The sequence below is a fragment of the Polypterus senegalus genome, chromosome 1 (assembly GCF_016835505.1).
Source record: "Polypterus senegalus isolate Bchr_013 chromosome 1, ASM1683550v1, whole genome shotgun sequence".
Classification (NCBI taxonomy): domain Eukaryota; kingdom Metazoa; phylum Chordata; class Cladistia; order Polypteriformes; family Polypteridae; genus Polypterus; species Polypterus senegalus.
In genome coordinates this window covers 204,228,564-204,242,023 of record NC_053154.1, presented here as the reverse complement: position 1 = coordinate 204,242,023, position 13,460 = coordinate 204,228,564, and the positions used below count along the sequence as shown (strand labels likewise).

Genomic DNA, 13,460 nt, shown 5'->3' with positions numbered 1-13,460 from the left:
TCTCAAACCAAGGGGGTGTGAGGGTAAAATGAATCGGGAAGCGCTGATAAATGTAATCTGTGTACCAGGAAATCATGCATTGACAGAATTTCCCCTTTGTTTGTAATGCAAAGTGTGATTAAATGCGTGATTTTTTAACGTGTTATGGAGCACATGCATCAAAGCTTCTCAGCTGTGCTTGTGCTTAGAAAAGGAAACATTTTAAAAATAACGTAACACGATTGTCAATGTAACCTTTTGTAAGTAGTGCCTGGAGGATTCAGTGTGGAGAAACTCTACAGACAGCGTGTGTATTTACTTGTGGATTTTCCTGAGAGTATTTGGTGGCAGCGTCACAAAGTTGGTTCCTCAAGACGGCGTTAGCTGCAGAGCTCAGCTCACAGTGAAATGACGTGAATGGGAGGGGAGATGATGACGTGACTCCCCCACCCGCCTTAACTGTCAATCCCCACAAACACAGTCTCTCGGAATTTGCATAAGCACAGCCCTTCACCTACAATTTTAACTTAGTTACAAAGTGATCAAAACTCTCGTTTATATCCTGTGTCCTCTCATTAAACTTGTATCCCGCATTACCCGTGGACATGACAAACGCCAGCGGCAGCCTGTCTATGAAACTTTAGGTTTACACCGTTCTTTGTTTCCGAAGTAGCAGCACTCATGAATATGGTTGTATATGTCACTCGCTCGCTTCTTATTGTTTCGCTGCCTTCTGAATTATATAATGCATGTTTTCTTCAGCGCTTTTTGGAGCTCTTCCTGGTTTTCAACGTACTGCGTTGATAGTCAGTTCACGTGATTACGTGGGAGGCGTGATGATGTCACACGAAACTCCGCCCCCCACGTCTTTCGAGCTCAACTCCATTACAGTATATGGAGAAAAATAGCTTCCAGTTATGTCCATTACGCGTAGAATTTCAAAATGAAACCTGCCCAACTTTTGTAAGGAAGCTGTAAGGAATGAGCCTGCCAAATTTCAGCCTTCTACCTACACAGGAAGTTGGAGAATTAGTGATGAGTCAGTCAGTCAGTCAGTCAGTGAATGAGTCAGTGAGGGCTTTGCCTTTTATTAGTATAGATATATATGACAGCAACACTCATAACAGTGACAAAACAATTACATTGACAATCATGTTACGTTATTTTCAAAATGTTTCCTTTTCTTTTTCTTTACTTCAACACACTACTTCTCCACTGCGAAGCGTGGGTATTTTGCTAGTCAATAATATTTTAGAATAAGCTATTAAAGCACTGAGGAAATAGATTCTCTTCCCATTTCTTTTTTTTTTCTTCTCCATTTATCTTTATCTGCTCATTAAACTCATCAATTTATGTATTTTTACAAGCTTTGAATTTTACTCCATTGGCAATTTGAAACTGGAAAAATATCAAATTTGTACTTACAGGATCTGTACAAAACGTTTTCAGAATCTAGCAGGATCTAATCAATAACATTTTAGAATAAGCATTTAAATTGAGGAAGCAGGTTCTCTCCCATCTTTTACTCAATTTATCTTTATTCATTTATTAATTTATCTATTTACTTATTTTTGCTAGCTTAAAATTTGAATCTGCTGGCCTAGCTCTCTTTCTGGCCTAGGTGTGGGGTTGATTTGTTTTGAACCTTTTTGTGTGTTTTTTTTTTCTTTTTAAACTTGAGTTATCTGTATGGAATGTTATTTGATTTTAATTAAATCAATAAAATTAAAAAATAAATAAATAAAAGGAGCCTCTCTGCAACACCTGGGCAAGATGGAGTCGTGTGGAAGAGGACAAGCTTACCAGAGCAGAGTGGCAGAAAAGAGACGGAGAAGTGAAAGGTGTTTATGCTTGTGCCTTTGTGTTTGGGGTTTGGAGTGCTGGAATGCCCCCTACAAGTCACAGTGCTTTATGCTTTTAGTCGCTCAATTAGTTATACATTGACAAGAGTCTCACATGCTCATTTACTGGTCATAGATACTCCTGCCTTTGAATATGCATGTTCAAGAAAAGTGAAGATAAACTGTACAGTTTTGTTAAAAGATGGAAGCTGTTCTGTAATGAATACTTAATTACTCATGTAGAAATAATGTAGAAGCGTGTGAGCAATCCTTTTCTCTCTGTACATTACTAATCACCCTAAAGAAAACAATATTAGCAAATAAACAGATTATGAAAATGAAATTAAATTAATTTTTTTTCCATTTTATTTTTATTTAAGCTATTAATGACTTATCCTATAGGGAAATTTAATAGATACAGTATATCACAAATTCATCTTGGCAACATTATAAAATGAACTTATTTAAAGAAATTATTTTCACTATTGTCATGATGTGCCTAGTCTTTTTTTACATGTGAAAGTTGAATGAAGCCCATGCTGTTTGTCATTTTATCATTCAGATAGAGCAATGTTGCAGGTGCATGCACTTGCTTTAAAGTCACAAATCAGTGTGATGGGAGACTGACTAATTTCTGAACTGTAAATGGTTAAAATTTGTATAGCAATTTTTAGTTAGTCTGAAAAAATCAAACTGGCATAAATATCCATACTCTGCCTAGAATACAGCTCCTTAAGTGTGTTTTAGAGAAAGCCACATTCTTACTGTAAATGATATGAGAAAACACGTATCGTACTAGAAAATGTAGCTTTTTTATTAAAGCCTGCCTCCAAGGTAAACTTGTCCAGTGCAGAGTTGCCTTGCACCACCTGTCTTTGAGTTTACAGTTCAGTGTGTGTGTAAAATGTGTATTCTTTGTTACAAAGTGTTTAAATAAAACAGGTATTGGTTACACCAAATCCTTTTCATTTCTATTTGATTTTCAGAATGATTAAGTGCTAATAATTGCTATACAAATTTTAAAAACCTGTCGAATCTTTAGGTTGGTTTGTGTCAAATATACAAATAAAGTTTGCTTGTTTCCCTACCACAGAAAATTAAATTCTGACTTGTTTAAAAATGTATTTACTTCTCATAAAAAAAGAGCATAGGAGAGAGAATTTCTTAGGGTTCTGCATCTTTTAGTATACTGTATATTCTTTACTCCAGAACGAAGCATAGAATATTTTGCTGTTACTTTGGAATCCAGTTGCTTTGTTTGGTTGAAGGTATGGAGCAATATTAATATCCTTTTTATATAATACTACCCCTACTTTTATTTTGCTGTAGAAGTATGGAAGGAAAATGTTAATTGTTATGATTCTATCCCTTGCTTAAGTAGCAATGGTTAGCTTATTTTGCCAATAATACTACTTGCTAAGAAGTCTCGTTTGACCTCCTTCACTGTAAATAAAAAATAAGTATTTGTTTCTATGGTTTAGGAATTACTTCATTCTTGATGGTAGAGAAAATGGAAATTTTAAAGTTGACATTTTAAATGTTTATTTTTGTTAACCCTTTTAAAGTTACATTCCTTCCCTTGCCCACTCTTACCAGAAAAATGTACTTCCACCTTATCAAGTGACACTGGAATATTATTTCATTATCTGACTGAAGGAAACTGTAGTAAAGCAATTGATTTATAATTTCCTTAGCAGATAAGTTAACATCAGTCTTAATCATTTTTCATGTCACTTGTAGAGAGCCATGGGGTATATAGTTAATATATAAAAATATGTATGTATTGAATGAAATTCAGATTGACTGTGTTAAGCATGCTGGAAGTGAAATACTCTGCTTGGTAAATAATTCTTCAGGTTTAGAGAAAGGAGCATCAGTTTGTTAATTCATGCAACTCATGTTCATTGACAAGCAGATTTACTAATGGTGTTAATTATTTGAGAAAAATGTAGAGTGAGGCACTGGAATTGAGGACAATATACATCCTTGTCGAGATGTACATTTCATACATTTTATTTAAGTGTTTAGTTTTATTTATGTATCTGTCCATTTTCCAACCCACTTAACCAGTTCAAAGCTGACCACCTTAAGCACAAGGTTGGCACCAAGCACAGATATGACACCAGCACACTGAGCACACTAACATGCACTTGACACTGAACACATTTTTGTTCATCATGGTGTTATAGAGTGGTGACATGTTGCTTGTTGGCTGGATGTTCAAATAAGAATTTCACTGTTCTATGAGCACTTGACAATCCTATACTACTACTACACTTGTCCAGTTTAGAGGCACCAATTAAACTAACGTCTGTGTCTTTGGGATGTGGGAAGAAAACCAATGTACCAAAAACATGCAGAAATTGCAGACATGGCGAAAATGTGCTAACCACTGCACAATCCCTATTATTATGTTTATTATAGCATATAATTATTGTTAAGATGAGATGATAAGTAGGGTGATACTGAATAATGTTTGTATCCTTTTATTATTCATATGCTTTTTAAGAAATGCGTAACTTTCAATTCTTGTCATTTTGTTTTGGTAATGTTAAATGCCTGATTTAGATTAAATGTTTTTGTTCATCAGAAAAAAATTCAGATATTTAGCTTGAATTTTTTTTGGCAAATATAATACCATTGTTTTGGATTTCTGATCTTCAATTCATAGTCAAGTGGCATTTCTTAACTAAGCTGACTGTTAGAACTTTATAGTATACATTAAAACAGTGCTCACCATATTCTGTGTCATTGTCGGTATAAACTGTAGTTTAACACAACACATTAATTGAAGTATCTTCAAAAAGATATTTGATGAAAGCTCTGTGCTTTTATTTCTTAGAGTAAGCATAAATTGCTCAAAGTCCTGTTTATTTCTGTCATGTCATTATTTCTTTTTCATAGGGTCACAGCACCACAACAACCTATCCTTTCCCCCAGTGTCCACACATCCAGGTAAGCAAGTGTCAGATGACTCCATCTCTCTTTATTTTTCTTGACTGCCTCAAATGACTTACAGTAGTCTCAGCTATGTTTTCTGCTTTACTAAACAGTATGCAATTCATTTGATTATGTAAAATATATAAAAGATTCTTTACCATTAACTCCCTTCAGTTTCTCTTAATAATTTTCTGTGTGCTTGAGTTGTCATTAGAAATGCAACAAATAAGCAGTTGTTGTGACATGACCTGTTTTACCTTTCTTAACTATGTGTAGGCCCAGAATTCTGGTGCTCGATTGCCTACTTTGAGATGGATGTTCAAGTGGGTGAGATGTTCAAGGTGCCGGCCAGCTGCCCAGTAGTTACTGTGGATGGTTATGTGGACCCTTCTGGTGGAGACCGTTTCTGTTTGGGACAGCTCTCCAATGTGCACAGGACTGATGCCAGTGAAAGAGCCAGGTGTGTTTATCAGTATGTAAGCTTATTTTTTCTTCCAGATGCTACGGGAACTTTCCTATGACAATGGACCTCATTTATAGTGGTGTTGGTCAATCAGATATATCACAAGTACTAACTAATTGAGTGCTTTTCTGTATTCAATATTTGTTTTTTTTTTTTTTACACCAGGGGCTAATATTATACTCCAGAGTACGCTAGGTACAATTGACCATCAGTAAAACATTCCTGCTTTTTGAAGTGACTGTCTTTGGCTTTTGTTGATGTTCACTGCAAAACACAGTTTTATAGGAAACTGTATTTGTTTGCATTAAAACAGGTAATTAGTAGGAAGAATGGTAATTTTAAGAATAATTATGATTTCACCCTATAGCACATCCTGTATAAATGGTAACTTCAGTCAGCTTTGAGTGTTAGGCTTTGATCTGTAATCTTGTACAGTTACATTGTTTTAGAGCGTTTAGATCAAAAGCAGTATTTGATCGTCCCAAAACAGTTTCTGTGGCTTCTTTATTAGAAATTCTAGCACCAGTATCTAAGACTGACATCTCTCCCTTTGACTCCACAGCATGGCAATTATTCAGCAGTTGGGGGGTGTGGTGGGGTGATGTCAGTTTTAAGCACCACAGCTGGAGGCTAAGTGATCAAAGGAGCGGAGAGGATAACCAAAAACCAGGATCACCTATCATCTCTAAGTGCTGGTAGTCGACAGCAAAAACCCAGCATTTGCTGACCATTGAGCTTCTCCACACTTTTCTCCTTACATTTTATAATGTGATCATGTCTATCTTTTCCTGTCCAGTACACCACCCTATCTTCAGTCATCCGTCCACCCTTTTGGTTTCTGGTGCTATTCACTTGGCTTGTCAACTTCTGCTACGTCCTTCATTTGCCTAAAGCACACTCATAGCACAGCTGAGAGTATATAAATTAACACAATATTAATAAATATCAACAAATAAAAAATGTATCCACAAATAAAAAAAACACATTGGCTAATTTTTTTTCCTATAATATCACCAACTTGCAATGAAATCTGTCAAGGCATTTTTAAGATTTTTAGTTATTTATTTTTTATATTGTAGTTTTAATCCTAAATATTGATACATCAAAATGTCCTGTCTTAGTGGATACCTACTGCCTTAAATGTACCATCCTGCCAAATTTAATCTCTTTACCTAAACATGAAATATTGTTTTTGTTGATGAGTGAGTATGTAAGTAAGTTATTGAGTGTGTCAAGTCAGTCAACTTTGTATAATATATACTGTATATATAAAGTCAGGTCAATAAGTATTTGAACAGTGACACAATTTTCATAATTTTGGCTCTGTACACCACCACAGTGGATTTGAAATTAATTTATTATCTTTGTGGTTGAAGCTTAGACGTTCAGCTGTAATTTAAAGGGTTTACCAAAAATATCTTTATGAACCGTTTAGGAATGACAGCCATTTTTCTTTCTTGGCTCCAAACCTCCTTTCCAGGGGCTCAAAAGTATTTGGACAAACTAAGATTATCATAAATATAATGATGATTTTCATATTTGGTTGAAAATCCTTTACAGACAGTTACTGCCTCAAGTCTGTAACCCATGGCCATCTCCAAGAACTGTCCAAATACTTACAGATCTAATTGTATAAGGGAAAAAGTGAGTCTCAACACCAAATTATCTTTATAGAAAGATGGCTGTCTGTCTGAACAATTTTGCTAGGATACTTTCTTTACCCCTTGTTCCAATAATGCAGCTTGTGCGTAAAAGCAAGAAATTTATTTTTGTATTTTTTGTTTTAGTATAACATGTTAAACTTGCATCTAAAATCCAAGTTTCAATATGGGCCTGCCTTTTTCAATATGTTGACAGGAATAGTGTAATCACATGTCCTTCGTTGGTAGTGTGAATCTGGTTTTGCTTCTTATCTGCCTTTTAGTAACTCCTAAGCTGCAAAATGCATGCATACATGTATGGTTTAGGTGTTATTAATGAAGGATGTTACTTGCTGTCAAATATTACTAACATGTATTCTAACATGTATGGAATTGTTGTAAGGCTAGGTGTTAGATTTGAATGAATATAATGGACAAAAAGGGGCTTTGTTCCAAAAATTGGCAATTTAATGGATCTTCCTGTCTATGCTTGGTACACTGCTAAGCTTGAAGACTATTTCTATTTAAATATATAATATACCTTTACTTCCTTAAAATAGAAACTTAAACACTTTTACAGTGAGAATAATTTGAGTGGAAAGCTTAATTGTTTCAATGCATACAGTATAAAAAATTCACTACTTATAAGGAATATACTGTGTAATAGAAGCAGAGACGCACATGCTTAAAACAGCCCTAATTTAAAAAGCTCTGTATTTTATATTGTGCAGTAAATAGAAGTTTTTGTAGATATGAAAATATTGTTTCTGAGGCATGTTCTAGACATTCTACAAAAAAGGTTTTCTTGTATTTCTCCTGTCTCATAGGTTACACATTGGGAAGGGGGTGCAGCTGGAGTGTCGTGGAGAGGGTGATGTGTGGATGCGCTGTCTCAGTGATCATGCTGTTTTTGTTCAGAGTTATTATCTTGACCGAGAGGCTGGCCGGGCACCAGGAGATGCTGTACACAAGATCTACCCAGGAGCCTATATTAAGGTGAGCCCATACATTGGAGGTCAGCTGTACTACATACAGTCTTTGAAAAATTAAATCAAATATCATGCAGTATTTATGTAGATCAGTATATCACATTTTTTATGTTTATGATTTCAGAAAATATATTACAGACCAGTAACGACGCACTGCACAATAACGTGCAGTGAATACACTTGACTTGAGCATTCATAGTTTTCATACACTCTTTATGTATATTTAGCATTCATTTGCTCAGAGGTTGATGCGCTTGCTGCTTCCTGAGCAGCTCTTCTTTTCTCCACCCTAGCAGCCCGCTTCTTCTCTTCTTTCGTCACCATCTTTTCACGTTAAAACTGATTAAGTCATTGTTTGTGTTGCAATTATTTAGTACGTTTTCCTTAATTTTTCACGGCAAAGGTGGTAGGGATGAGAACGGCGCCCATACACATGAACCGCATGGCCACCCTGCTGGCCGCTGCCGAGAGTTGATTCTACAATAAAATAAAATAAAAATAAAGAGAGGAATAACCTTGGAGGTCAATCATCACCGAAAGCGGATAGTAGACGTCATGTAGTATATGTGGACCAAATTTCAGGTCAATAGGTCAAACGGTTTGCGAGCTACAGGTGATTTAAAATCCTGGACAGACAAACAGACAGCCACGGTAGCTTATTACATAAGATGATACCTGAAATGGATTGTCATCCTAACTAGGACTGGTTTCTACTATTAATCCATTGCAGAAAGGAGATAATAAATGTTTCAAATTGTAGTCTATTACATTATTTTTTTAATATAATATTTTCATAATGTGTCTATACCTGTCCATAGCACAGTGTAATAAAAATGAGTTTTGCTTCTTTAGCTATTAAAAGTTAATAAAGTCAGGAAGGTTTTATTGATAGGTCTTGAATCCCAAAGTCAATTTTTATGTCATTGAATCATATTAGTAGATATACTGGACACCTAGATGGTTTCTTTCACCATAATATTATGTATTTACTTCTAAACCAACATGCCTCACGTGAAGTTGCCCTAATTTGTTCCATTCCATTTGTATACCACCGTCCTTCTGGCAATGTAACCCATTTATTGTTGTTATTGACTAAACTTAATGCCTTTCTTCAAGAAGACTTGTAAGATCAGAATATAGTATTTTTACATTGTTTATTATTTACAGGTGAACAGTCCAATTAAGTGACTCACTGAGGGTCACATAATGAGTCAGGATGCGGGAATTGAACTTGACAGCCTTGTGGTTTAAGGTCCAGAGCTTTAGCCAATATAAGACAGAGAAAATGCTCTTGTGCTGATTAATGTTACTTTTCACTACAACTGCCAGTATCTTAGACATTTAGACCTTCATTCCATTTACATTTACTTATGCAATTCATATTGAAAAGTCTAGACTACATATGTTTAAATTAACTTTTCAATAAAGTAACAACAGTTTAGTTTAAAAAAACATATGTTTACCAAAGTTCTGAACATTAAAATAAAGGTAAATAAAGGTAAAAAGACAGGATAAAATTAGACAAGAGATGTAAAACATAAAGCACAATAGTAAATAAATAAAAAATTTAAATGAACCGAATATAATTAAAAGCCGAATAGAAAAGATGTGTTTTCGACATTGATTTAAAAATGCCCACTTTTGGTGCAGACTTGACATAAGCAGGTATATTGTTCCAAAGCGTAGAAGCAGCTGTTGCATAAGCGCCACTAATCAAAGGATCCAAGTTCATGAGATGGAATGTAACAATGTAAAACACTGAAAAGTTAGGAAGGTACTAATCCTTTTGATCACTTAAAAACAAACAATAACAATTCAAAATCAACCCTGTAATACCAATAAAGGGTGGCAAATGTTGGGGAAATATGGTCATACTTACATGTGCCTGTTAAAAGTCTAGCTGCAGCATTTTGGACCAGTTGTAAATGAGAGAGAGCTTGCTGGGTAAATCTAGTCTATTATGAACTACAGTAATACAGTTACAAAAAAATAAAGGCATTAGTCAAATATTAAAGATCAGTAACAGTCAAAAGGGACTTGATCTTGGCTAATAGTCGTAGTTGGAAAAAACAGGCCATAACAACATAATTTATGGTTTATCTAATTTGAGGTCAACATTAAATATCACACCTACGTTCCAAGCACAGGATTTAATGTAATCTAGTAAGCCAAAATTAGAAAAAATACAATCAGAGACACTGTGGGGATCAGAGAGCTTCAAAATCTTAGCTTTAATCGCATTAAAATCAAGAACATTTAACGACATACAAGATTTTATGTCTTATACACAGTCAAATAAGGACGTAGGGGAATGACTGCTTTTCAATGATAAGTAGATTTGTGTGTCATCAGCATGACAGTAGAAAGAGATACCACATTTTTAAAGACCCTAAGGGGAGTATATACAGTGAAAGTAACATGGGACTCCCAAATGGATGCTTGGGAGATGCCACAGGGCTGAAGAGGAGGAGCAGTCCCCAAAGCATATAGAAACATTTCTGTCCATCAGATATGACCTGAACTAAGCAAGAACAGTAGCTTATTTGCTAATATCCTGATCAAGATGGATAGTAAGAATATCATGGTCCACTATGTTAAAAAAGGTCTAAAAGCATAAGGAGACCAGAATCAACTATTAGAAAGAGGTTTACTGTGATGAGCTTTAAAATCAGACTGGAATATTTCACCAATACCATTTGTCTCTAGAAAGATGTGGAGTTTCAGAAGAACAGTTTTCTTAGGCAGGACCTTAAAGAGAAATGGCAATATAGATATAGGCCTGAAATATCAGGCATTGATCGTAATCAACATAATAAGTTCAGCAATGTCAAACCTGTTTAAGAAGCCAACAGGGGACAGTATCAGAAGAACAATTTGTAGATTTAATTTGACCAATAATTTTTGCCAGGTAGGAGAGAGACAGTAGCTCAGCCTGAATCAGTACAGTAGAGTAAGTCAAATGGGCTGACTGGTCTGATAACAGCAGTCTTTTCTTCAAAGAAACTAAGAACATTTCAAAAGTTGACAGGGATACATTAAGGCATGCAGAAACAGGATTAGTAATGATGTTAATGAAGTTAAACAAAACCCCTTGTTAATGACAATTAATAATAATACCTGAGAATTATTGGTCCTAGCATTCTTGATGGAATTCTGGTAATTTAACAGACAATCACTAAAGATATCCTAAGACACCCGAAGCTTACCTTTTTTACACTTATACTCGGCTCTAATGCATACTTGTCATGGGGCCTTTGTGTCCTCATTTTACCATGGTTTGGAGTTAGTTTTAGCAAATTAAGTCTTCAATGGAGCAGTTTAAAATACTGGAGCAATTGGAATTAAAATGATAAAGTTGTTAGCATTAAGGTGAGTGAGGTGCTTGGTTTAAAGCATAGGCCTGAGTAGCATCTTTTTAGGCAACAGTGAACCTCCTAACAATAGTGGGGTTACTGGTGCAGGAGCAGTGAGCAGGGACACAAGATTTAACTGATTCTTAATTATAATGCGCATTTGATGAGACAAACATAATGTATCACACTTTTACAAATTTGTATCCTATAAGGTAAAATGAGATCCATTGTGTGCCCACGCTCATGGGCAGGAACCCTCACTGATTGAACAAGATTTAAAGAGTCAGTAATATTTAAAAAGTCCTTAACTAGAGGTTTAAGCACTTTTACTGTGCCACTAAACATATGATGACTGTATAGCTTACCGCACAGTACAAGTAATTTTTTTTATTTTATTGATTTTATTGTAATCATTCCATACAGATAGATCAATGTTTATAAAAAAAAATATGATTAAAAACAAATCAAACCCCACCCCTGAGAAAGAGAGCATGGCCAACAGAGTAAAACTTAAAGCTTGTAAAAATACATACATTGATGAGTTTAATAGGCTAATAAAGATAAATGGAGAAGAAAAAAAAAGAAATGGGAAGAGAATCTATTTCCTCAGTGCTTTAAGAGCTTATTTTAAAATATTATTGATTAGATCAGGCCAGGTTTTGAAAAAGTTCTGTTGATTTTTTCCAATTTCAAATAGTATATAACATCAGTTACCCACTGACTTAACAGAGGTGAGATAGGATTCTTCCAGTTTAGCAAAATAAGTCTGCGTGCCAATAGTGTAGTGAAGGCAATCATAGTTTATTTGTCCTTCTCCGCTTTAAGCCCATTTGGAAGAACACCAAACACAGCTGTTAATGGGTTAGGAGGGATTGTGACACCAAGGCTGTCTGACAGGCACTTAAAAAATTTTGTCCAGAATGATGTTAATTTGGTGCAGGCCCAAAACATTTGACCCAGTGAGGCAGGGACTTGATTGCAACGTTTGCAGGTTAGATCTTGCCCTGGAAATACTTTTTAACATCTCTTCTATTTTGGAATTTTCATTGAAGAATGACCATAATCTTTGAGTAAAATGACACTAGGCACAAAAATGAGGTTGGAAAAGTACTTCTTGATTATAAGAGACTTTCATGGGGAATAGTTTACAATCAAAATCCATACAAATTTAATGATAGAGAATGGAACTGAACAAGGTGTGCAAAAACCTACAATAGAAAAGGAACAATTCTAGACTATAATGTCAGATTGACTATAATGTCAAATAACCTAAATGAAAAGGTGTGGCTTAGGGAAGAACGGAGTAAGCCATACACATAACAAGAGGTTGGCCTGTATTTGAAAAATAAATAAATAAATATAGCCCACACTAGTCACTCCATGTCCCAGGGTAAACAACCACCAAGAACATTATCTCAATATGTTTAAATGCAAGCCCACAATTATAGTAAATACTCCATGGACATTGAAATGAGTTCCTGGACCTTTAACTAGGACATGGGGCTTGGAGATATGTTCACACCTGGGACTGCCAGAGACAGCTCTAGGGAGAATTTTCATAGGGTGTTCCTGCCTAGGGAACTGATTTCCAGTATTGTCCTGGTAATAACCACAAGGTGGTATTCAAAGGGTACTCCCTGCTAAAGCCCTCAGGAGGTTGGATCTGGGAGGTGATACTAAATAAAGCATTTAATGTATATTACATAAACTCTTTTTTCATGACATAGAATATACAGTGTAATAGAAACATAATATCAAGAATAACAAAAAAACATCCAATAACAATTTCAGTATTTTTTGTATAATATGCAAAATGTCTATAAAGAATTACTTTAGAAATGGTGCATATTATATGGAGCTTAAAATGAATATTTGTGTGTGTAAAAAAAAAAAAAGCAAATATTGTAATATGTATAACTAGTTATAAAGGATATATAAAACAAAGTATTTCTTGATTCATGTTTGGCCCCTTGTATGTTTTTACTTGTTAAATCTTGTAAATTTACTGCTGCCATGTTATTTTAAACCTTTCATGGGATAGTATACAAAGTGGTGTTTTAAATGATACATTTTAGTATTATCTGAATAAGGATTTAATTCTAATTTAATTTTGGAAACACAAGCTTTCATGTGTAAATCAGTTTCAGAAAATGCCCACTGTTAAGCCTTCAGTAATCATTAGCATTGTTCTGTCAGACCTGTGGAATACTAGTGTAATACTGCTGGTTGCATGGCATTGAATTTTTTAGAGTGCC

General features: G+C 34.9%; 1 protein-coding gene across 3 annotated transcripts in view; it reads left to right on the top strand.

Moving 5' to 3' along the window:
- Positions 1–13,460, top strand: part of smad10a (SMAD family member 10a) — a 138,544-nt gene that overhangs the window by 108,858 nt on the left and 16,226 nt on the right. For all 3 annotated transcript variants that reach the window (XM_039767637.1, XM_039767631.1, XM_039767622.1), the window contains 3 exons: positions 4,725–4,775; positions 5,037–5,220; positions 7,691–7,859. In XM_039767637.1, the coding sequence (XP_039623571.1) occupies positions 4,725–4,775; positions 5,037–5,220; positions 7,691–7,859 (404 nt within the window). The remainder of the gene's footprint in view (positions 1–4,724; positions 4,776–5,036; positions 5,221–7,690; positions 7,860–13,460) is intronic.